Source organism: Crassostrea angulata, chromosome 9 (genome assembly GCF_025612915.1).
Source record: "Crassostrea angulata isolate pt1a10 chromosome 9, ASM2561291v2, whole genome shotgun sequence".
NCBI classification, from domain to species: Eukaryota; Metazoa; Mollusca; class Bivalvia; order Ostreida; family Ostreidae; genus Magallana; species Magallana angulata.
The window spans coordinates 15,862,186-15,887,663 of record NC_069119.1 but is presented as its reverse complement, the minus strand read 5'-3'; the positions used below and the strand labels follow the sequence as shown (position 1 = coordinate 15,887,663).

General features: G+C 31.8%; 2 protein-coding genes across 2 annotated transcripts in view; both read right to left on the bottom strand.

Annotated features, from left to right (window-relative positions):
• Window positions 1-694, bottom strand: part of LOC128164298 (uncharacterized) — a 32,263-nt gene extending 31,569 nt beyond the window's left edge. Inside the window, exon 1 of the mRNA XM_052828076.1 lies at window positions 558-694. Within this exon, the coding sequence (XP_052684036.1) occupies window positions 558-613 (56 nt within the window). The 5' untranslated portion in view covers window positions 614-694. The remainder of the gene's footprint in view (window positions 1-557) is intronic.
• Window positions 695-2,176: 1,482 nt separating this feature from the next.
• Window positions 2,177-25,438, bottom strand: LOC128162908 (uncharacterized). The gene is made up of 16 exons (XM_052826329.1): window positions 23,170-25,438; window positions 14,206-14,274; window positions 13,416-13,513; window positions 12,438-12,536; window positions 12,049-12,162; window positions 11,597-11,896; window positions 10,891-11,011; window positions 9,850-10,051; window positions 8,349-9,199; window positions 7,684-7,807; window positions 6,342-6,530; window positions 5,946-5,982; window positions 5,648-5,764; window positions 5,341-5,517; window positions 4,919-4,963; window positions 2,177-3,295 (listed from the first exon to the last, which is right to left on the bottom strand). The coding sequence occupies exons 1-16, from the start codon at window positions 23,223-23,225 to the stop codon at window positions 3,249-3,251; spliced, it is 2,646 nt and encodes an 881-aa protein (XP_052682289.1). The 5' UTR covers window positions 23,226-25,438; the 3' UTR covers window positions 2,177-3,248.
• Window positions 25,439-25,478: the final 40 nt, after the last annotated feature.

Here is a 25,478-nt window from a genome sequence, read left to right as displayed (position 1 = left end):
AATTTCGACAACAATATTCAATTTGACATTATTTTGAGGGGAGGAACAAGAACTTGCTTAATACAATGTTTGGATAAACTGTATTCTAGATATATTTAATGGTAAAAAATGGATAAAAACTCTGAGCATAGTTGGTTATTTTCTTCAAATTTTATAGAAACAACAGTTTCAAACATGAATTTTCATTGTGTTTATCTTAAAGTTAAACCTCGGTACATCCATTTAAGCAAAAGCATAGTCATGAAGCCCTTTTAAAAGACATTGTATTTTGAATTTCTTAAACCTGTTAGCACATTTTTACTAGATTTTGACCTCAAAATACTAAATAAAACATGTAAATTATAAATCGTTTTTGCAATTTTAAGGAAAACAAAAGGAAAATAAAAAGATTAGACAAAATGTTAGGTGTTTTTGAATCACATTTCTGACATCCTTACTGCCTACTGTCTGAATGTGTTGAAAATGACACAGTACGTTGATATACATGTACATTTTTATTTATCATTAGTAGTGTTTTTTTTCCGGAGTAGTATACGTTGAAAACATAACTTCCTTACCCCGACCATGCAGCGACGAGTCCTACAATTAACACCCAGAACACGATGAATTGCATGTTTATCCCCTCTGCTCTATTAACAACGGTATAGATCCAAACCCTTGAGGCAGGACAGCGGAGTATTTGTTAGCCTGAGGACTAACTTCATAACCGGAAGTAAAATACATGAAAGTGTATTATTATGAGGATACTCAAACATTCGGCTTCCGGGTTAGAAACGTATCAGCAAATATCAGGATCAAAATTTAGAATTTTGAAAAATGTGACATTCCGCTTAAAATCGTGCCAACATAGTTTCTCAGTGCTATGTTTTACGAAAAATTTCAGGTTTTTGAGATCACAAGCGGCATTTTTATAAAATGACGCAGTTCAGGTAAATCAATGACTGTACTCTCATTTTCATGCTAATTTTGATTACTGTATACATGATGTCTTTACTAAGCTGATGACTGACATTATAATAGTCAAATGCATGATACGAAATAGGAGAAATGTTAAGCAAATTTGAAGAAAGCATTTAAAAAAGCATTTTAAATGCATAAAGACAAAATTAAAGTACTATAATACCGTCAAATTTTAAGCTAACTACAAAAGTACCGAAAATGTTTATTTCTTTTTCAATATTGAACTGTTTTTAAAATCAAAAGTCACTCACACAAAGCAACCTCAGTATTTTCAAATACACGTTTATTTGATAAATTTCATATTTTATCTTCAATTCATGTGAACATTTATTATCAAAATTTAGGTTATCTGTTGTCGTCTGTGGCATAAAACTTCATATTTGCATTTTTACAAACAACTCGGCCAATTTCAACCAAAGCTGGAACAACACATTTTCGAATGAAGGTCTTTCAAATTGACTTAAGTAAAGAAACAAATTTTCTTTAAATGGAGGATGGTTATTAAAGAGTTATATACATGCATGTACGGTTAAGAATTTTAAATGTTTACTCCTCACAAACCAAATAGTCTGTTAGATTAAAAAACATTAGCATAAAAGATTTAAATATTAAAAATATAGTCATTTTGCTTAAAGAGATAGAAACTTAAACTGCAAATGAACTTTCGATTTCCCAAGTTCACAATTTTATTTAAAATAAAATACAAAATGATTGATTATTTCCATATGTATTAAAATACAAACCTTACATGTACCTTACCAAAAACATAATAATCTGTTAGGTTAAGACTTCTTTTATCATAAAAGATTTAAATATTATAAATACAGATATTTTGCTTTAGGAGATAGAAACTTAATCGGAAAAATTGACACTTTCCCCCTTCTTCACATTTTTCTGAAATAAAAAAATATAATAATATGCATTTCCATATATATTAAAATACCAATAGAAACTGAACCTTACCCAATGTAAATTATTTCGATTTTTTATATTTATGTAATACGTTTGGTATTTCATTTACATGTGAAAAAATTGTCAGTACTGTTGGGAGAAGACTAAATAAATTATAGCACGTGTGTCCAATCGCATTGTAACTATATTACAATAGGTTAAAACAAAAATGCAAACTTAAACAGACAATTCCTAATTTATTATAGTTTATTTTTTTTGTTCATTCATGTAACATGACGCTAATGGATAAGGAAAGAGTCGTATATCAAAGCTCACTACATTTATTGTCTTGAATAAAAACAACATTAGCACTACAACTATTATTCTTCTGAAATATATAAAGACTTCTTGTTTTATAAGTAATATAGAGAGAAGCTAGTAAACAAAATTGAAGGTTGTCATGCATACCTTACCTGTACACGCTTGCGGAAGAAGTAAATTCTAGTACTGAATAGAACAAAATGTCATGAAACTTTAGCTAGCAGAGAGAGAGAGAGAGAACTGCCATATAGCGCTGTGTGTGGGTTCTTATTTTGTGCAGAAAATGTAAGAATTGTCTGTGCCTCCATAAAATCACTGTTTTTTTTTTTAAATTATATTTATGTATACTCGTATATAATTATATGTAGGTCAAAGAAAATATTTGTGCTTTGGCTAACATAGCTGAAAGTCAAAGATTAACCAAAAAGAGAACACTGAAGAATAACAACCGAATACATGTTCCCAGTTACTGGTTTACACTCATAAAATAAATCAAAACTTTTTTCTTCAAAAGTTATTTGATTCCGTTCTTTAATGTAGCACTACATTATATGTTCAGGTGCGACTGGATATGCTTTCTAAGTGAACTTTTTAAGTGTTTTTTGGAAAACAAAGACTTATGGAAAATCATAACATCAGTCTACATGGTACATTATCAATAATTGACATCGACATGCACGTGAGAATTATGCATACATTTAAGTAACAACGATATAAAAAAGGTACATGTGAAACACAAAATTGTATTTTAAGACACAGAAATATAAAAGATGCCTATTGTTGCATTGTAAAGTTCAAGTGTACGTTTCTTATCGAAAGCGCCAACAGAGGAAGGAATTTTCGTCACTTTCGGTTGTCGTAAAATTTATTCTGCACAGTAAGTAGTCAAAAGGGGCATATTACAAAATTATATTTTTAGACACTTTGTAGAATTGTAGGTTCAAATCTATGCTCTACAATTAAGCATAATGAATGTTCTTTATTTTCGGTGGTTGTCAAGACCATCATTCTGCGAATAGACCACCATATACGTAGAGCTAGGTGTTCAAATTGTTTCCTCACTTCGATGAACAACGCTACACAAAACTGTGCATTGTGAATATGATGATGATTAAAAAGGCACCTGCAAATATTAAAACACTGTGAATACAATATCAGCAACATTTCACATCTAGCTGAGCAAAAATGTTCAACACTACATGTAGATTTTTGCAAAGTGAGTTATTCTTTTAAAAACTATTAATACGACAAGTCGTATTATTATAATAATTTCCTCCGAAAACATGAACATTATGTTTGTTCAACAACCGTAAAATTTTAATTTTAGTGATTGTCTACTAAGCTTTTTTGTTCAATTTTACAAAATAACAATATTACTATCATTTAATGGAAAAGTGTTTTTCTATATCATTATAAAAATAATTGTATGTCACTTCATTTATATTTTTGCAAAGTGAGTTATTCTTTAATTACGACATGCCGTATTGGACATGATTTCCCATGAAAACATGAATATCATTTATATCTTATTTAGAAAATGGTGTCCTAAATATATTAGGTTTTTATAGTTGTTTACTAAGCTATTTTTGTTCAGTTTTACAAAAAAGCACTTTTACAATTATTATATGAATGTGTTTTTATATACTTTAAAAATATATTTGATGTCAATTTTTTATCTTTCCATTTCCCAAACAAAAAAGATCTAAAAATCTTAAAGCTTGAAGAAGTCTGATTCAGTACTATCTATGGGCCCCTCTCTGGATCCTTTTTTTTTTATCTAAGAAGTGGAAGTAAATATAAAAACAATATTTTTTAAATTAATTTGCTTCTCTATCCATATAACAAACTACATTGGTTGATCCAAAAGAAGTGTCATTAGGCGAACCGTGCTTCTAGTTGGCGTTTTATTTTGTAAAATGTTTTACCAAAATTTGCCCAACCAAACTTCTAATTTAAAATATAAATTTGAGTAATTTTCGTAGAATAAATAAACAAATATGAATGTTCATAACATGATTTATACGTGAAATCGCCGCATCATAAATTTACGTATTTTTTGATGGTTTCAATTTGGAGCAAATGTGTGGTTAAAAATTTGAGACAAAAAAATATTTTGAGACAAATATAGCATAGATTTTTTCCAACTATTTTAAGAAAAATAAGAATGTTTACTGTCCGTTTTGGATAAGTTAATTTTTTTGTCTCTATTAATAGGATTTTAAAAAACTGTTATGCAAATGGAGATACAATGCATTTTTTGCTTCGATGGATAGAAATAACTAGAAAATAAATTGAAACTAATATATTATCATAAAAATGACAGATAGCTAATGCTAGTAACTGAATTAGATTTTGCAGATTTGCTCCCGCCAATGAGAACCCAGGAATGGTAAAATCATGAATTTCATAATTGAGATAACTCTTATCATAGCTGCTTCACACACAAAGTAACAACTGGCTTTGTAGTTTTCAACAAGAAAAAGTGAAAAACTGGTAACGAACGACAGACGTCGAAAGAGGCATGACGATGGAAAAATAGCAATAGGTCACGTGAGTGACCCACAAAGAGTGTAAGTGTGAATATCTATATGTGAGAATGTTCACGAATTATTTCCATTTCATGTCAGGTTAAAACAAACAACTTATTCTCACGCCCTCCTCTTAAAACTTAAATTCAATGCCTCTTACATTGTAAATCACTCATACAAACACCTAAAATTGTGGGAAAAGATAAAGTTGAACATACCAGAAACCCCGCCTGCAATTTGACCTCCTTTGTTTTCTGTAGGTGCTATAATATATAAAGAATAAAATTATGTTAACAAATATTAAATGATTCACATTTTATATAACCTTTTTTTGCATATTGTGCACGAAGACCTCATTTCAAAAAGATGCCTTTCAAAACATTTGAAAAAATATACTCTCCATTCGTCTGGCAATTTGGCATTACAGTAAGTGCCAATTATTTTTACGAGTTGAAAAATGCATAATTTGACTAACCTAGGGATAATGTTTACTCTACTTTAAAGCAGGTATGATGAATAAACAATATATATTCTTTAACCTAGTATGTAAATGGAATTCTTTATAAATTAGTTATCATAAATTCATTAATTGTAAGTATAAAATTGTTGGGATTAATTTGTTTATCTATATCAATCGTACGTTGTTCTGGAATCAAAAAGGTGAAGTTGGAAGCCACGCTTCGAATAGGATTGTTTTGATCATTTCCATACAGGGTATGTAACCGGAGTTGATATTCTGTGTTCTCTTCAATGTCATTTAATATGACCCAGTTCTGTACCTTATGGAACATTTCCGATTTTACAACTTTACCTTCAGCTGAAAAATGTAATAATGGAATTGATAATATACATGACGTTAAAAAAAAGTCGTGAGAATACGTTGTAACAGACATTGATCACATTAACAAAAAAGAAAGTCGTTTCTCTTTTCATTGTCAATGGCCAACCTTTTGAATATATAAACTCGAATCCTTGGATGTTATAGCAACTTGGGGCTTGATCCCACATTATTTTTAATGTTTGATCAATCTGTTCGACAATTCTTATTTCCATTGGACCAAAGTCTACAAAATGCAAAATTTATGCAATCAAAACATTGGTATTGATAAAAAGAAAAGTCATAATACGATTTATAGTGGAGTTTTTGACATTTAGACACAGATGCTCTCTCTCTCTCTCTCTCTCTCTCTCTCTCTCTCTCTCTCTCTCTCTCTCTCTCTCTCTCTCTCTCTCTCTCTTACTTACAATCATTGACTCCTCTTAAAGAAGTAAGATTTGTAATCTGAAAAAAAAAAATAATTAAAGCAATCATTAATAGTATTTTTTAATCTTTAAAACTATTTTAAATCTAATATGATAAAAAAAAAATTCCTTACTAAAACAGGTCAATAAAGTAATTCCTGTTTTATCGTCGATATTTTTAAAGGATCCCTTACCATATATTTCACGGCATATTTAGAGAAAAGCAACACGAATATAGACATATGTTCAAAATCCTCAAACCAATTTAAACAATGCAAATTATAGTCATGAAAACTTTTATAAATGTCATATAAAAAAAGTTTATTAAATTATATGAATATTAGCAATTCTAAGATTTAGAAGCAAAAACGTAAAAATGGTAAATATTTCTTTAAGTACCTGCAAACTTCTAGAGACATAAAGTCCGGCTGAGTTATATACATCCATTTCCATGGTAACAGTTTCCGTAAAGACGTCACTGACATTCATGGCATGACAGTTTGAGAATGGAAGGTCAATTGTTATTCCAAACGATTCCCCGGTCGGCAGGTTTGAGTCGCATGGGTTTGTGTTACAATAACTCTGATCCTAAAACAAACATTTTATTGTTTAATAAATGCAATCTCTTATATACAAAAGATAAGTTGGAACTTTGCAAAGCCTTTTTCTGTCCATTTATTCTCAACTTAAAGAACAAGGCCTAGCAATATTTCGATTGATATAATGTTATAATAAACGTATGACATCATAATTTGGGGTACATCTTTTCTACTGGGTTGTATTTTTGTAAACGTTGCCTAACGTTTATATTTGTTGTACACTTGATTCTTTAAAAATAGATATTGTTTTTATGAATTAACAATTGGTTTCAATTCATCATAGAGTCAGAGTTTTTGTGAATAACATTTATACGAGTTTTCTTTCAAATGGACACACAAAGGTCCACAAACTTTTCTCAATGTACATTACAATAACTTCTTAAGGGCATTGGCAACGTTTCTGGTTCCTGGTTTATGTACAAAAATTGTTCATAGATTCCTTACCAAAATTATATATATATATATATATATATATATATATATATATATATATATATATATATATATATATATATATATATATATATATATAACCTGCTTGTTAAAGAAGGGCGATATCGCTTTATCCTTAGATATGACATATTTTGTTTACCTCGAAAACACTGCTTATTTACCATAATATAAAAACAGATAATATTCCAAGAAATGTTTCCCATTTGGAAAAAATTGCTTATCAATACGTTGAAGATGTTGCAGTAGGTCTGAACACCCCCCCCCCCCCCCTTGTCGTCTGTTTGATCACTGTCACATTGTTTGCCATATCCGAATTTATTCCTCTCTGCTCTGAGGCCCATGTAACCTGCTTGTTAAAGAAGAGCGATATCGCTTTATCCTTAGAAATGGCATATTTTGTTTACCTCGGAAACACTGCTTATTTACCATAATAAAAAACAGATCATATTCCAAGAAAGTTTCCCATTTGGAAAAAAATGCATGTTACATAATTCCATGTATAAAAGAGAAAATGTATGAGTGAAATTTTTTATATCTGGAGCACTTCGTTGCAAATGCCCTTAATTCTAACAAGATTTACAGTAAACATTTCATGTCATATTCAAACTCCCTTGCTATGAAACCAAAGTATATAAAGATTATAGCTAGTCTGTACATATACTTAGTAACAACAGCTAAATTTCACTTACCCTTGTAGGATTGAGGTACTCATATTCTCTGTTGTTGATAACTCGCCCAGTACTCTGAGCCTTGAACCTGTACTTGATTCTTTTCACACCACTGTTGGGATCAGAAGCTCCCAAAATATGAACACTGAATGGGAATATACAGTTAAACCAGTAACATTTCTTTGCAGTGAGTATTTTGATCCAACTCATTGCTTATGACCATAGAATAGGAAAGGATGACATATGCAAAATCTACTCGGCATATCAATAATAAGGTTACTGCAGAACACATGTTTACGCATTTGATATGTGTTTTCGTTTTAAGAATTAGTCTTGATGCGAGTTATAACGTTGTGAATGTGTTAACAAACACCCTTCCATCTTTACATAGTCAAACTCAGTATCCCGAACTTTAATATTTCAAATACCACGGATATATCAAAGGGGGTAGGAAGTCTGAAACCCTCAAGTTTAATGTAATTAACATACCGCTTTATATCTCGAATTTTCTCAAATTCTTTTGTTTTGTTCATTTGTTTCGAGTTAACGAGCTTGACTGTACCTACAAAGTGCGTCTTCAAATTATGTCAATGCTTTCCTACTGTGAATATCTTTACGTGTATAGAAAAAAAAATTCTATTCGTGCATAGGGAATGATTGTTTCATTACATATTTCACGTCTTTACCTGCTGGTAAAATTCATTTTGTCCTCTCCGACATTTTTTCGTAATTCTTCTGATGACACCGCGGGCCTGGTTGAATCGTAATGAAGAATAAATCTTTCCTCCCTGGTGTTGCCAAGAATATCGTAAGCTTTAACCCAAATCGTGAAAGAATTTCCATCCTGGAGATTTTGATTCTCAAAAATTTTAATCGAATTGTTTCTGTAATTTTGATGCTGATACACCTGTGGTGATGATTGGTCTTTACCAATATTGTAGGCAACGTCATATTTGATGATTCCTCGTTCATTAGGTATGGCGTCTCTAGATCTTGTTCCTTCAGTGTCATCGTATTGTATTCTTTTGTAGCCATTTCGATCTCCACCATCATCAAGGGAAGGTGGAAACAATCTGATCCGGGCTAAGAAGTTACCGTCTTCGTGTATTTTGTTCAAAAAGTGATTCTTCCAGGAAAACGAAAATGTATCAGGGTTTGTGTTTTGCCATTCATAGTTTGCTATTGAATTACCGGATGTTGCGTAAAACGGATTGGATTCATCTGACGTCAGGGAGGAAATTGGATCATAAATGACGAAACGTCTGACATAAGCCGAATTATTTGCTCTGTCGTTTATCTCCAATATACAGGAATAGACTCCAGGTTTGTTTGGTCGATATGTAAATGAATGAGACCCTGCCTCCGTAGTTTCATTGAACTCCCTTATAGTAATGGGGACGGGATTTGGTACTAAGTCTGTGTACGGTTCCTTTAATGTGCCATCTCCTCCTTTCTCCAATTCAAAAACTTCAAGGGCGTAACGTGCCACTCTTGATAACTGGTCCTTCCACCCTCTCCATGATATTTGTATGGGAACCTGGGTATTAGAAATACACACAATATGCCAGATAAAGAAATGTTCTGTATTGATATCATGTTCAATGATATTCAATGATAAAAAATTTAAATCTGGTTCTAACGCGCTTTCTGATTGGCTAAACAATTATTTTATATCGTATAAAGAATGTTGCCTACGTCATAGTAAGACTAACGTCAAAAACGTATCAATACACCTGACGTTACGTTTGAGTTTTGTACAATTTTACGTCATTTTAAAGGTCAAATGACCGTTTTTATCTACAATGAAGAGGAAAAAAATTAAGTTATAAGCAATGAATTCAATATGTATTAGTTATATAAGATATAAAATGGTTTGAAAAAGTTTACGCTTTTTTATAAACAGCTTCGTGGTTTATAAAGCGTAAACTGCCTCAAACCATTTTATATTGTATAAAACAAATAAATATTGAGTTCATTCCTTAATAAAAAGCCTTAGTGAAAGGTTTTTTTTCTTTTGCTTTTGTGGATGATTATGTTCAGAATGTTTGAAATAAGACGTTTCTGGAGAAGAGTACATTGATTACGTGCTGATTTAAAAAATCCACATCCTCAAATTTCATATCCAATCCAGTATAGTGTATTAACATTGTTTATTTATTTTATAAAGAGTCTTGACAAAGATGTTACCTTTGTGACGTCATTTTGAACAGACATCATATCTGAAACGGGGTATGCGCATTCGCTCTTTTCAGTGCAGTGGTAGGGTATCTCGGTATCAAACTTTAGGTCTATTTTTCTTGTTGTTGATCTGCCAGTGTAATACTGTTTCCCCCCACCATTATCAAGAATTCGAAATCCTCCGTTTTCTGCTCTGAATATTACCGAATATCTACAAATTCCCAATCAAACGTGTTAAAATAAAAATCAATTAAGATGTAGAAAGTACAATTTGTTTCAGTTTCAAATGTTCAGTTTCGGACATTTTCTTCCTTTTTTATGTGTTTTTTTAATCTAGTTTTAATATACACTTGTATAAACCTGTTGTGTTTTACATAGATATCTATAAGATAGAGACACCCATGAGCTTTAAGACTACTGCTACATGTTTACAGCTGTAATTATTGAACTTTAACCCTGATACTAGTGTAAACTTTTATACTTTGATTCTGATGGAACATATTTTTTTTCAATGTTAGCCTTTATTCCTGTTGCTACATGTTTACGTTTGAACACGTTAGCCTTTATCCTCATAGCTACATGTTCACAGTTGTAAATTTGTAAATATATAATGTTAAACCCTGTTGCTACATGTTAGCACTTTACACTTTAGCCTTTAAATCTGTTCCTACATGTTTACTGCTTTACATTTTAGTTTGAACTCCTGTTGCAAAATGTTTTCAGTTGTTAATGTATAACCTTTCACCATATTACTACATGATTTACTGTTGTACATTTTGTCTCTAACCTGTTGCTTTATGTTTACAGTTGTAAACTGATTACCTTTATCCCTGTTGCTACATGATGTAAACCTTTAAACTATAACCGTGTCACTCTATGTTTACAGTTAATGACAAATAATCGTTAACCCACAGCTATATATGCAAACATTCAGTTGTACAAGAATGATCTTTAAATATGTTGCTACATGTTTGCAGTGTACACTAATGGCCAGTGACCATGTTGCTATTTGTTTACAGGTTTAATATTAACTAGGCTTTTTGTACTTACGTATCACCAGAATCAAACCGGATGTTGAAATTGTCGATACTTGTGTCACAGCGATAGAGTTGTTCTTTAATGGGGGCATCATTTGTGACGCCATTACAATTTAATACTTGATTGTATTTTTCTGGAACAAATTTGAATAAATATGTTTTTTTACACACAATTTATTTGATAAAGAAATTTTATTTATATATATGGAAAAAGAAATCTTTTATTTTTTGAGTATTATGAGATTATCAAATAAGAGTAGTAATCAAATTAATCATTAACGATTACTATATATTACAGTAGGTATTGATAAATGTATTGCACTATACAATACAAAATTGAATTGTAGTGTCATCATAGACAAAGACACTGAAAATGTGAGTATACGTGTAAAATCATTATTTGCCTGTGTCATGATGAAAAACAAAAAAGGTGTCAATTCGTAAACATGTTAAGTTCAAGACAATCAAATTGTATGCAATAAAATCAAATCGCATTTAAAATGAGGGTCAATTTTCGTAGATTTTCAATTTTTAAAGATTTGTTGAAATGTTATTCTGCTGATGTTATTTTATGTATAATGAATTAGAAATGTATCCATAGTACTTTGGGGTGTTTGTTCGTGGATAAAAGGTACATATACAAAGGATATATTAAAAAAAAACAGCACGTACTTAGATTCGTGATAATCTTTCAATATTGGTCCCAATTATAAACTAACCTTCATTGTTAAATTTGGTCACTCTGACATTGACATCTGCCTTGGTGATTCCAAAGGCATGCTGTACAATGTAATCCGGCCTGCTCGGAAAATTGAGGGCACTGGGGCTGAAAATAGACTGTAAAGTAAAGTTCATCCTGTTGGCGTCCCTGCGGTTTGTCCAGAACGTTTCAACGTCATCAGGGCTCATAGCAGAATCGATGGTCATGTTGTAAATTAACATTCCTTTAACTTGATGATAGTATCCAAGGTCCAAAGTACTTTGTTCAATGGATGGATAATAAGCTTTGTCAGTTGGAACTAAAAAAAAATAAATTTTGCAAATGAATTCGATGTTCCAAAGAAGCATACATTTTTAAGCTTCACCTGTTTGAACATTTTGCAATTTCATAAACTGGGATTTTTTTTTTGAGGGGGGGGGGGGGTAAAAATGCTTCATAAAAAACCCATACAAGTTAAGCAGTTTGATGTTCCACTGTTCTCAGGGGAAAATTGGTTGGTACACATGCACGCATTACTGGTGCAGTAACCAGGATAACAGGGTTTAAGGTGGGAACAATCGGCCACTGAAAAAAAATGATAGAATTTGATTAAAGTACCTGTTGTAAAATGAGAACGAACATTAACTTAAGAAATTTACATGTTCATACCAAAGTTTTGCATTTTTTGAAGAATTTAAGATTTAAATAATCTGGTAAAACTTATTTTAGTTTCAAAAATGGACGAATACTTATATTTTACTGTGTGATAAAAATTGTAGGTAAGAGAGCTCTTGTCAGATATGAGAGCAACATCTTCTGTTGATGTTTGTGTGCATATTATAATATGTAGACTGACTTACCGGTGGTACAGTATGTCCCTGTATAGCCAGCGTTACACCTACACACTCCTGGACTGATACATGACCCTCTTGATCCGCCACAATCATAAGGACATATAGCTGTAAAGAACATCAACTATACATAAGGAAAGACAAAACACAAGTAAAATTATAACTGAAGAGTGGTTAACTGTGTATAAAAAAAAAAACAATCGAAAATAAATTTTGCAGATGTGGTAACATGTATTTGTAAAAAAAACTTAAAAGGAAAAATACATAATGTCTGAGTAAAAATTGGACATTCCTTTTGAGAAGAACCTTTAAATTGATTGAACAATACAGTTGTAACATTAGACAAAGTCAGTGAATTTGTGGAAAATACACACAATTTGTCAAAAATTAAAGCAGAAAATAATTCGAGGGATATAACCGGAACATGACTTCCATAATTGCAGCAGAACAGAAATGTTAATTGTAAAATGGGATTAAGTCTTAATAAAATATAATATATTCTCTCTGATAAGATTATACATGTAATTAAGCTTAAGTTTTGTGATCTTTTCTAAGCATTTTTTTAAAATTTGATTTTCGAGATACATGAATGTCACTTTAATCAAAAAGCAAGTAAAAAAAATCTGTCCGACAAATACTCGTTCATACCTATTCACATGTAAACAGGACGAAAAATAATGAACAAATTGTATGGATGAGAGAAATATAATATAATAACATTATTGACTTACATGTACTTAGTAATTGACACATAATTTTTAGTTCGCATTAATAGTTTTATTTATAACGCAAGTCAATTACTAATACTTGTAATTGTATCTTATTATTGGGTAGTCATTGCAAATATTAGGAATCAAAACATCATTCTCGTCTCGTCCCAACTATCGATAGATATAATGAGGTGGTCAATCTATCCAAAATAATCCTAAACTTTGAAACTCAAACCTTTTTATTCATTTAATTCGTTAATTTGATAGTTGTACTTACGGATATTACAGACTTCATTGCCGTTGTGTCTCCATCCGAAACAGCAGTAATACTCTTGATAACGTACTTCGACGTTTATAAAACCCCAAGCACAACATCTATTGAAAAATAGAGAATATGAAACATATATTGTCCATTTTGGAGATACGGAACTTGTTTTGAAAAGAATCAGTATTTTTTTTTTATTAATTATAGATAAATAAATTTTGAAAGCCAATAATACAGTTCTGGATATTTCAGAGGATACATAATACACTGCTTGAATTTTGGAAGAATTATACAGTGTCCTCTAATTCCCATGTCTTTATACAGTGCCGGATTATTTAAAGGATAAAATACAGTACTTCATAATTCCTAAGGTATAATACATTGCCGGATATTTTCCAAGGCAAAACACAGTGCTTGATAATTCAGAGCAAATAATCCATTGTCGTACACATGGAGTATGTTTACGTTTGCAAATGATGCAGACCATTGCGTTTTTCAACCGTAGGGTCAACAACAAAAGGTGACCCGCGTAAAATATTGCCCAAGAGTCAGATTACTCATTGATAAATGACCTGACCCCGCTCCTGGACATAATTCTAAGGTGGGTTATTTTTGTTGACTCTCGTTACTTCATCATATTTGTTTTGTTTTTTTGCTTGTTGGGTGTGAATTGAGAATACATAATCCTTTAGAGGGAGAGGTTGCACAAAAATATGTATATATCAAAAGTATTTCATCACCCAACCCTTCTGACAAGGTTTTGATTAAATTTCATATGACATTCTTTTGTGAAAGAACTTACGCAGACCAGGTTCTATATCTACAGCCCCATTGCCACACACATTTTGTCCTCCATCTGGAACAAGTGTTCCTAGAAAATGAACGAAAATACTGACAAATTGAGCAGGATATTTAAATTTTGCGAATTAATATCACGAAAAATTTTAGAGTTACAAAAATAATCTTATGAATAAAACTGGCCGCATAATACTCTTACTATGATAACTTGTCTATATAGGTTTCAATTATGCATTGAATGTTTATTTTTGTATGTCGTCGGTCTATGAGACACCAAGCGGTGCAGACAAATTTAATACCGCGCGTTATATTTAATATCAATCACAAAACACCGTGGCCTTTCTCTGTTTCTGATAAATATGAATTCAATATAAATTTGTTAAGGTTGAATATCAGTATCGTTGATTTAAAATGGTATAGAAATAATACAAAATAAATTAACTGAAAAGGTCGCAATCAAACTGATAACAGAATCAAAGACGGTTTTTTTTTCAAAATTTTGGGAAAAAAAAAAGTTAATCAAAATTTGAAATATAGTCTTTCTTAAACCTTATTTTCTTTCATTCATTCATTCATTCGTTCGATCTTTTTTTTTTCTGAATTTCTTTCCTCCCGCGGAGAAGATCGAGCTCATGAAGTATCACTGACCATTTAACTAGCAATGAAGCAAACGCAACAAAGAAAATATCGAATTTCACTTTTTTGTCTAAAAAGTAAAGCTAAATAGACGTATTTATTTCAAATGCTTAAAGGCGCATGGTCACGATTTCTGTCAAACATTAGTTTTATGATTTTAATGTTTACAATGCTTCAGTGAGGCATTTTTAATGGGCAACAATAATTTAAGTGTCATTTGTTGAATTATAAGCGGGTTTCCGAGCTTACAATTCTTTGTTATATAAACAAATCTTTTGTTTACATTTTTAATGTTGAAGTTAAACTTCCAGTTTAGACAAAAATGTGAATGTGTAAAACGTTAAGAACTGTTTTTAATGCTTAGATTAAATAAGAAAATATACAAATCTGCTTGAAAAAGAATTTTACTGGTATATTGAGCCTACATAGATGTAAACAAAGACAGGACACGAGCCTTGTTTACATGACAAAGAATTGTGAGCCCTGTATATTGCTTATAATTCTACGAGTGACTCTCAAATTTCACTTGATTATTAAAAATGTATTCCTAAAGCATTGTAAATGATGAAAACAGAAAAATAGAATTTGATCAAAATCCTGACTATGCCATGCCCCTTTTATCTCATACCTTAATATATCAATCATAATATTTTTGGAGGTAGTTAAAATTGATCATGCTTATCTATAACGCACGAAAATACAACCAAAATTTCCTTCCAAATTTTAGTCAAAGACAAATAAAAAAGAGAGAGAGAGAAAAAAGAGAGAGAGAGAGAGAATAAATAAATAATTGAAGAGAGAGAATTTGAAACTTTTCAAATCCTTTTTTGTTTAATTTTATGTCTTGAGTCGTCCGTGAAGGCAAAGTTGATATAAACTGAATTTAGGTAGATTAAAAGAACTCTATGGTGTGGGAAATTCAATGAATTGCACCCCAATCCTATACAATTCTTGAATTTTTTAATTTAGATTGGACAAGAGTGTATATATTTGTATAATTCATACCCTTTATGGCAAAACCACATATTATTGTTTCATAAAATTAGGAATTATTTATGTTGTAATAAGCTTTTCTTTACAAAAGGTATCTTCAATTTGTCTGGGATTTTACAATATCTTTACACTACTGAAATAATGGTATCAAAAAGTACTTATAAATAGGATGTGTACAGAAAAGCATCACTAACTTAGGTTTCTACAGAGTTCTATGGTGGCATATTTTCTGTATATCGTATTAATTTTCGTATTATGACATTTTCCACTTTCAACTAAAAGTTGACCATTTTTGGCTGTGTAATTTTTAGCAAGTCAAAGATAGTAGGACAACACGGACGCATACACTCGCAATATCTTGCTATACGCTTTACCTGACCCAAACTTTTTCTTTCGCAACTGTAAACGGAGATATCTTGACTACTTTGAAGAACGGTAAATTTTCACATATCTATACTACTATATTAAAATAATAGACTCGAATTTTTTGTCTTTAATACCGAGAAATCGGAGGAATACTGTCTTTTGTTTTATATACTTTAAACATCATTGGTACTTGAAGATTACCAATTTGTTTTTATTTTTTCTCAGTTAAGCTTCGCTAATTAAAAATCAACGAAAGTTCCTCAAAAAATCCCGGAAATTACATGGATTTTTTTGATTTTACAATCTTGCGCTTGCGCAAAACATTCACGCTAACGGGATCTTTAGTTTATGTTTCCACAATATCACATCTGCATGAATAAACTCAGAAATACGGGTAAATGTTCATTGGACTTTTGCTATATATTCTGTTCATATATAATAATGATTTCTTATGAGAGAAAGTATAAAATAACAAATGTAGATGTACATTTCAACTAAGTACTTACTTTTGTCTTCGTGATGACAAAAAATATTTGATTACATGCAAAAAAGTTACATTATATTTGTTACGAGAGTGAAGAAGATAGAATATGTTTTATCAATAAAAATAATGTCCTATGGACCCAGTTTTACAAAGAGAATACGTGTACATTGGTGAAAAAGTGTTGAATTCTTCCATTCTATGGATTGAAATTTGTAGTTGAAAGGTATTTGCAGTCTCAAAAAGGTTTGTTGTGATGAATTTGACTGTTATTTTCAAGTCAACTTCATTAACTTTCTCCAAAAGCGTTCCGGAGCGATTCTGCAATTTTCTGCTACACTACGGGCATTCTATCTGTGATGAGGGCCTTTCCCGAGACACAGATTATTAAAAAAAAAGGAAAGTGTAGTGAAATTAATAGCATTAGTGTAGGCTTATAGCTTCGTTATGTAAATGTCAATAATAACATGTGTCGATGTACCTATTTCGAAAATGTCCGATATGCAATGTCAACCCGTGCACGCACGGGTCAAAGTCTAGTCGTTTATGGATGCGTCAACTTTTTTGCATTCATGACCTGCGCCTAGAAGAGATTATACGTAAAATGTTCGTTTTTGAAATTGTTTGAGAGGAAGAGAGATATGCACATACTTTTAATATATTTTTAATCCTGAAAAACACCGTTTTGTTAGAACACAATCCGTTATATATCCTGTACCGGCCTTTTCTACGCAAGTGAAAAACGCGGTAATTCTAAATATCTTGGAGAACGGGTTATAATTACACATTGTGTTCGGAATAATCAACTCATCAGTTAGTAATCATATAAAAATTCTTCAGTGCGAACTTTATCAGCAGGCACGTAGCATCGGGGGGGGGGGGGGGGTGGGGGGGGGGGGGCAGGGGGGCCTGCCCCCCCCCCCCCACTTTTTCTCTCAGCAACAAATTTTTAAAAATTGAATTATCATGGAGTTGCCCCCCACTTTATTGGGTGTATTAAAAAAATTGATATGAAAATAAGGAAAGGAGGAGTGAAATTGAAGTCATATACTACTTCGTTTTCAAGCATTTATTGCATTCTGTTCTAAAGGGGTTAATAAATCAGGTTTCATTGCACGAAGAAAATTCACTATAGCATCATTGCACACTTATAACTGCATCGCTATGTATAACATACACAAAGAGCAAACTAAAATGCATGTTCCGTTTGGTAATATGATATAGACTTAATGGCCTCCAAAGCCCGTTTCTCTGTGCAAACTGCTTCTTGGGGTACATAAAACTTTGCTATAGTTAAACATCATTTACGTTTAATAATATAAATTAATTTGGATCATATATAAACAATAATTAAAAAAATAGGTTGTGTAAGAGTTTTGAATCGTACGCAGTATGAATATACACGAGAATTACGTGCATATAGCAGCAGGCGACATGTAATACTGATACATGTATATCATATAAATAGTGCCTGTTTGGGAGGGTATCTGTTGAAATTGACATCCCGAGAAAACCGTTGTCAACCGACGCGAAGCGCATATTTTACGCGCATGTAACAATTCGTTGTGTTACCCGTTGCAAAGTGTGTTGCTAACGCTGAGGGTAATAGAACGAATTATCAACTGCGTCTCAACCAATCAGATTTCGGTATTTAACATGAAAATATAATAAAACGTATTATTTCCGTGTTATGCCAACTTCAACTTTCAACTTAAAGTAGGTATTTTTTTTCCTTTATATTTTCTCAGCAGATTAAAAATATTATGATCACATGTATAAACAAACAATCGTAATTAGGGTCTTCCGTTTCCAACGGAAGACCCTATTGTTTTTCTTCGGATTCTTTTTAGGGTCTTCCGTTTCCAACGGAAGACCCTCTTGTTATTCTACGGTTTCTTTTTCTTTATTATTCTTTTTTTTCTTTTTCTGACTTTTTTAGAGCGCTATTTCTAAAAAACTATTCAACTGAATTGCACAAAATTTTTAGGACTGATAAAGCATGATCGGTGCTACATATTATTAAATTTTCAAATGATGACGTCACTTCCGGTTTCAGATATTGACGATTTTGTAAATTTTTAAGGGTCATTTTGTCCACGCATCTCCTCCAAAACTAATCAAGATAGAAGCCTGAAATTTTCAGGGATTGCAGATGAATGCCTGTAGATGTACCCCCATGCTTCCAATTATGAAAAATGCTCAAGGCCTCGAAGCTCGCCTGAACCTGAAAATTAGCACCAAATTTTTTCACGAAATTTTCGCACATTTTCTGTAATATCTTTTGATGTATAAATATTTTGTTAAAACATGTAATGCAAAAATTGTTTAATTTTGCAAGACCTTTAATTTGATATCAGAAAAAGGGGCTGGCCCCTCAAATTAGGGGCCAAGATGGCTCTAAAGTCTTCTTACAATAACTCTTTACTGAACAATATTTTGTCATTAATTATAGAAGCAAAAATGTTCAATGTACAGCTGTTTATCTATTCAGTACAATACCTTAGTCATATGTTACGTAATTAGGGGTTTCAAGGGGCCAGAAGTTGAAAAATTTGATCATTAATATCAGAAATAGGAGAAATATTTTGAATAGCACTGTAGAACAAAAGTTGTTTATAATAATGTTCTTAACAATACGAAAACTAAAATTTTGTTGTTGTTGGCCCCGGTAAGGAGTTTAAGGGTCGGCCCCTAAAACACATTTATACAGATATCTTGAGAAAGGTTAAAAATTCCTAAACACTTGTTGAACAAAATATGTTTATATTTGCAAGACCTTTAATTTGATATCGAGAAAAAGGGGCTGGCCCCTCATATCATATCATATATATAAATTTTTATAATAACACTTTACTGAAAAATATTTTGTTATTATTTATAGAAGCAAAAATGTTCATTGTAGAGCTGTTTATCTATACAGTACCATACCTAAGTCATATGTTACGTAATTAGGGGTTTCAAGGGGCCAGAAGTTGAAAAATTAGATCATTATTATCTGAAAAAGGAGAAATATTTTGAAAAGCAATGTAGAACAAAAGTTGTTCAAAATAATGTTTTTAACAAAATGATACCAAAAATGTTGTTGTTAGTGGCCCCGATAAGGGGTTAAAGGGTCGTCCCTAAAACACAGTTGTTTAGATATCTCGATAACGTTTTACCGTTTGTGAACACTTGTAGAACAAAATATGTTTAAATTAGCGAGACCTTTTTTTTGTTATCAAGAAAAAGGGGCTGACCCCCCAATTTAGGGGCCAGAAGGGCTATTAAGTCTTTTTATAATTACTCTTTTCTCACCAATAATTTGATATTAATCATAAAGCAACAAAGAAGTTTTTTATGCTTAATTTTAAACTGAAATCCGTTTTACAATCGGGCGATGCATTACAATAATATTGGGATTTAAAAATTTAGTTTTCCGGAATTTCTGATTCCACGTTTTTGGTTAAGAAAAAAGCGTTATGTTCAAAGTAAAATTAACTCGTACCAAAAATAATTGTTAAGTCGTACTTGAACACATTCGGATTTTTTTGTTAAGTCGTTCTTGAAATCAGAAAGGATTTTGTTAATTCGTGCTTAAAATCTTTCGGATTTTGTTAAGTCGTACCAGGAATAATTCGTTTTTTTCATTTTTTATTATCGTTACTCTTGTTATTGGTTTAAGAGCTCTGCTTCTTACAAGAACTTCCAGCTTTACTTCCTACATTAACGGAAGACCCACTCGTTGCTTTGCAACGAGCTTTGCTCTAGTTCATTATTATTATTCTTCCTCTGACTTTTTTTGCGGCTTATATCTCAAAAACTATTTAACCGATTTCCACGAAATTTTCAGAACTTGTTTGGTATTGTAAATACTTGAGGTTATTAAAATTTGAAGTTATGACGTCATTTCCGGTTTCAGAAACTGACGATTTTGTAAATTTTTAAGGGTCATTTTGTCCACGCATCTCCTCCAAAACTAATCAAGATAGAAGCTTGAAATTTTCAGGGATTGTAGATAAATGTACGTAGATGTACCCCATTGCCTTCAGTTAGGAAAATTGTGCAAGGCTTTGAAGCTCGCTTGAACCTAAAAATAAGCATCAAATTTTTCCACGAAATTTTTGAACATTTTCTAAAATATCATTTGATGTATACATATTTTGTTAAATAATGTAATGTAAAAGATGTTCATTTTTGAAAGATCTTAAATTTGATATCAAGGAAAAGGGGCTGGCCCCTCAAATTAGGGGCCAAGAGGGCTCTAAAGTCTTCTTACAATAACCGTTTACTGAACAATAATTTGTTATCAATCATAGAAGCAAAAATGTTCATTGTACAACTGTTTATCTATACAGTACCATAGCTAAGTCATATATTACGTAATTAGGGGTTTCAAAGGGCCAAAAGTTCAAAACTTTGATCATTTATATCGGAAAAAGGAGAAACATTTTGAAAAGCAATGTAGAACAAAAGTTGCTCAAAATAATGTTGTGTACATTATGCCACCTTAATTTTTTTCTTGATGGCCCCATTAAGGAGTTTAAGGGTCGGCCCTAAAACACATTTGTACAGATATCTCGAGAACGGTTAACACTTTGTGAACACTTGGTGAACAAAATATATTTATGTTGGCAAAACCATTAGTTTGATATAAAGAAAAAGGGGCTGGCCCCTAAAATTAGGGGCCAAAAGGGCTCTAAAATCTTCTTACAATAACTCTTAACGGAACAAAAATTTGTTATTAATTATAGAAGCAAAAATGTTCACTGTACAGCTGTTTATCTTTACAGTACCATAGCTAAGTCATATATTACGTAATTAGGAGTTTCAAGGGACCAGAAGTTCAAAACTTTGATCATGAATAATATCTGAAAAAGGAGAAATATTTTAAAAAGCAATGTAGAACACAAAATGTTAAGAATAATGTTCTTAACAATATGGCAACTAAATTTTTTTTGTTGGTGGCCCCGATAAGGAGTTCAAGGGTCGGCCCCTAAAACACAGCTGTTCAGATATCTCGAAACGTTAAACAATTCGTGAATACATGTGAACAAAATATGTTTACATTCGCGAGACCTTTTATTTGATATAAAGAAAAAGGTCGGGCCCCTCAAATTTGAGGGGCTAAAAGGGCTAGTAAGTCTTTTTATGATAACTTTTTTCTTAGCGATAATTTGATATTCTTCATTTTGCAAAAACAAAGAACTTTTTTAGCTTAATCTACCGCTGAAATTCGTTATAAAATCGGACCATGCACTACAGAGAAATTGGGCTTTAAAATTTGATTTTTCCGTAAATTTTGATTCCGCGTTCTTGGTTTAAAAAATAGGGTGAATTGAAATGTAAAATTAATTTGTACCAAAAATAATTGTGTCAAGTCGTACATGAACACATTCGGGTTTATTTTGTTTAGATATTCTTGAAATCGGAAAGGTTTTTGTAAAGTCATACTTAAAATCATTCGAATTTTGTTAAGTCGTACCAAGAATTCTTTGATTTTTTTCTTATTGTTTTAGTTACTCTTGTTCTTGGCTTAAGGACTCTGCTTCTTACAGGTACTTCTAGCTTTTCTCTGGACATTAACGGAAGACCCACTCGTTGCTTTGCAACGAGCTTTGCTCTAGTTTATTCCTCTATTCTCTCTACACGACCTCAAAGCTTTCTTTTGAAAGTGAAAAACGCGGATATCTTTAATATCTTTAAGAACGGGAAATATTAAAAGATTGTGTATGTAAGCATCAGTTCACCTTAATCCCCCAACGTGTTTTATTTTATTAGTGATTTCGAAAGAAATGTCAACTTAAAAAAAAAAAGATGAGAGAAAGAGAGAAAAGAGACAGACAAACAGATAGACATACGGCGAGTGGAGAGAATATAAAGAATGAGAACAGGATTGTGCATAAGAATTCATTACAGGAGAGTAAAATCTATAGAGCATCGTTGCACTCTTTAAAGTGCATCGCTGTGCATACCAAAAACAAGGAGAAAAATAATCCATGCTTCGTCTGCTAATAGAATGAGGATGAAATCATTATGGCTTTTAACGCCCGTTTCTCTCGAAAAATTCCTCTCTGGGATCAATAAAAAGTTACAAAACAGTTGACAGTTTTACAGATCATTTGAATCCACCAAAGTATTTAACAATATATTCGAAGTAAAAAAAATACATGCGATGATAGGGTTTTTAACAGTACGCTGCAGCAGCTGTTTATGTGTAACGGATTATAAATACGACGGAATTGCATGCATTTAGCAGCAGACGACATTTTGGCACGGAGTTAGTTCTATTGAATTGTACGCAGTACGACGCATATTAATACACATAATGTGAATAAAACCAGTGTAACTCTAATTTATGAAAAACGTTTCCCTCTTTTTTTTGGCAATGCAGGGCGATGGTTTTACGCCATTAATCATGATTGTACATTAACGTTTCATTTCAATAAAGATCGATCATATAAGGTTATTTAATGTACATAAATAGATATGTATACATAAGTATAACTGACTTACCCTGACCAAGCAGAGACAAGTCCAACAAAACACATCACACCCAAAATGAGACGCATCTTCTCCCCCCAGACGGTTGTTTTGTTCAATTGATTGGAGACTGCCGTTACCCCGCAGACGAAATATGTTTGAAAATAAGCTTGCTCTAATAACTGGGAAGTACGTTAATATGATATTCCTGTCTTTCATACGCCTTGGCCTTTTAATAAATAAAAAAGAGAGAGACAGATCACAAAGGATTGTGGCATGTCAGAAAATTAAACTGATGCTTGCTTGCTCTATGGAAGAAATTTAAGCTTTAATGCGGCATGACCAGATGTCAGATTCTGTGAGGACTTTATTCTTATACATGTACATGTACACCCGGCTTGTCCATAAACATATCAAGTCGTAAACGTATACTTTAGTTGAAGCAAAAATCTATTTCAAAAACGTTATTTCAAAATTTATATTTAAAGTGTTTGTAATTTTTAGAATAATTTAAATACAATTCTATAACCAAAGTACTGATAGTACTAAAAAGCGCTAACCTAGCTTGTTTCTAAAGGAAACTTACTTTGTGCAAGCTTAGTTAGAAAGAATTGATTTGATTTTTCTATATTTCAGCTTCTGTTTAGGCAATATATTTCCTCCTCACTGCGTGGCAGCACCTGCAATGATGTGCGTAAGCCCCACACCTTGGATTCACAATAGCCCGAACTTTGTATTCACAATAGTCCGTGCAACAATGTGCGTAAACCCCTGAAACTGTTTTTTTTAACCAGTTTAAATGATGTATATTTCTACTAATAGGTGGCGGTTATGTGATGCACCGGAAGTAGAAGTCTAACGACAATAAAGCGCTTAGCTATGCTTAGCGCTTTAAAAGTGAGAACTTCCATCCTCTCTATGTTTTTTTTTAAAGAAATTAGTGCCCTTATTTCGTTTGGCTGTTTTTTCTTTTACCTATAACATTTGACCTACTTTGCACGTGTACAAAGTATAAGGCATGAAATTTCAGAAAATGTGAAATGAAAATTAAAAAGAAAATATTCTCGGAGATAAACAAAAAATTATTTTTAACATTATAAAAAAACAAATGAAAAAAAAATAAAGTATGTCTTTGCATTTATAATTATTGTAGTAAACGGAAATTAAGGGTGGTGTCGCCGTGAAAAGACAAAATGTTTGTAATATTTAGTTTCTTTCTGCATTTTTTCAAATCTTTAAATTACTGAATATGTCCATATATGATCTCTTTTTTTCTGATATATAAAACAACCAAGCGATATACCGATACATACATGATACATTATCCATGGTAGGGGTACACTGCTAATCTTTAAACCCTTTCACTTTTCTTTCCTCCCCATATTTGAAAGTCTTTGAAATGCATGAGCACAAAACAAAAAAGAATTCGGAAGAGACAGTTCAGGTTTGTTTAAAAAAAACATTTGTTTTTATTTAGTAGTTAAAGATGGGATTATTTGATCTGCATTTGACGTTAATTCATTATCTGTTTATGCTTTTGGTAAACGGTATATATTGTATTTTCTAGTAGCACTTTTTAAAATTTTCTCTTTCGAAGTCCAACGTTCAGCTTGTTATTATGATAGTTTTATTTTACTCTACAGTTTAGATAAATTGAATATCTAATAATTCAAGTATCAATCTCTGCTAACATGTATCTACTTGTTTGCTTTCTGTAAGCAGATTTTTTGGTCAATTTCCATGTACTATGTGAAGATGATATCGTATGTGATTTGTCTGCCCTTAACGATATGATGCTTCCCCTGTAAGATTAGCCTCTGAAACTCCAATGAGATTGTTATCGGATCCTTCTTTGTTGATGGTGCCGATCGACGCCATTTGATACAAAATTATTCATGCCAGGATTATGTTTAGCTTTAAATGTATTTGTAGTAATTAAGACCAACTTCCTGATTAGGGAAATAATTCTTTAAGACCTTGATGACGGTTTTTATGATGCTTACTAAAACAATATTATTGGTAAATACATGTAACTGAATTTCTTTAGAACTCAAGTGCATATACCATGTCATGACTGATAATGCAATGATAACCAACTCAAGAAAAGTAATATATCTCATCACTATATGCTTCATTCTACCAATCAAATGACCATTCAAAATACATCCAACTTTTTCGACAAAAGTACAACAGCCAACAACCATCAGCATACAATTATAACACTCTCGAATTGATCTTTTTCTGCTGTGGAAAGAAAGTTATCCCATTTAAGTTACCCGAAAACCCAAACCCATGAGATGTTCCTCCATTGCTGCCAAAGATATCCTTATCTAAAAAAACAA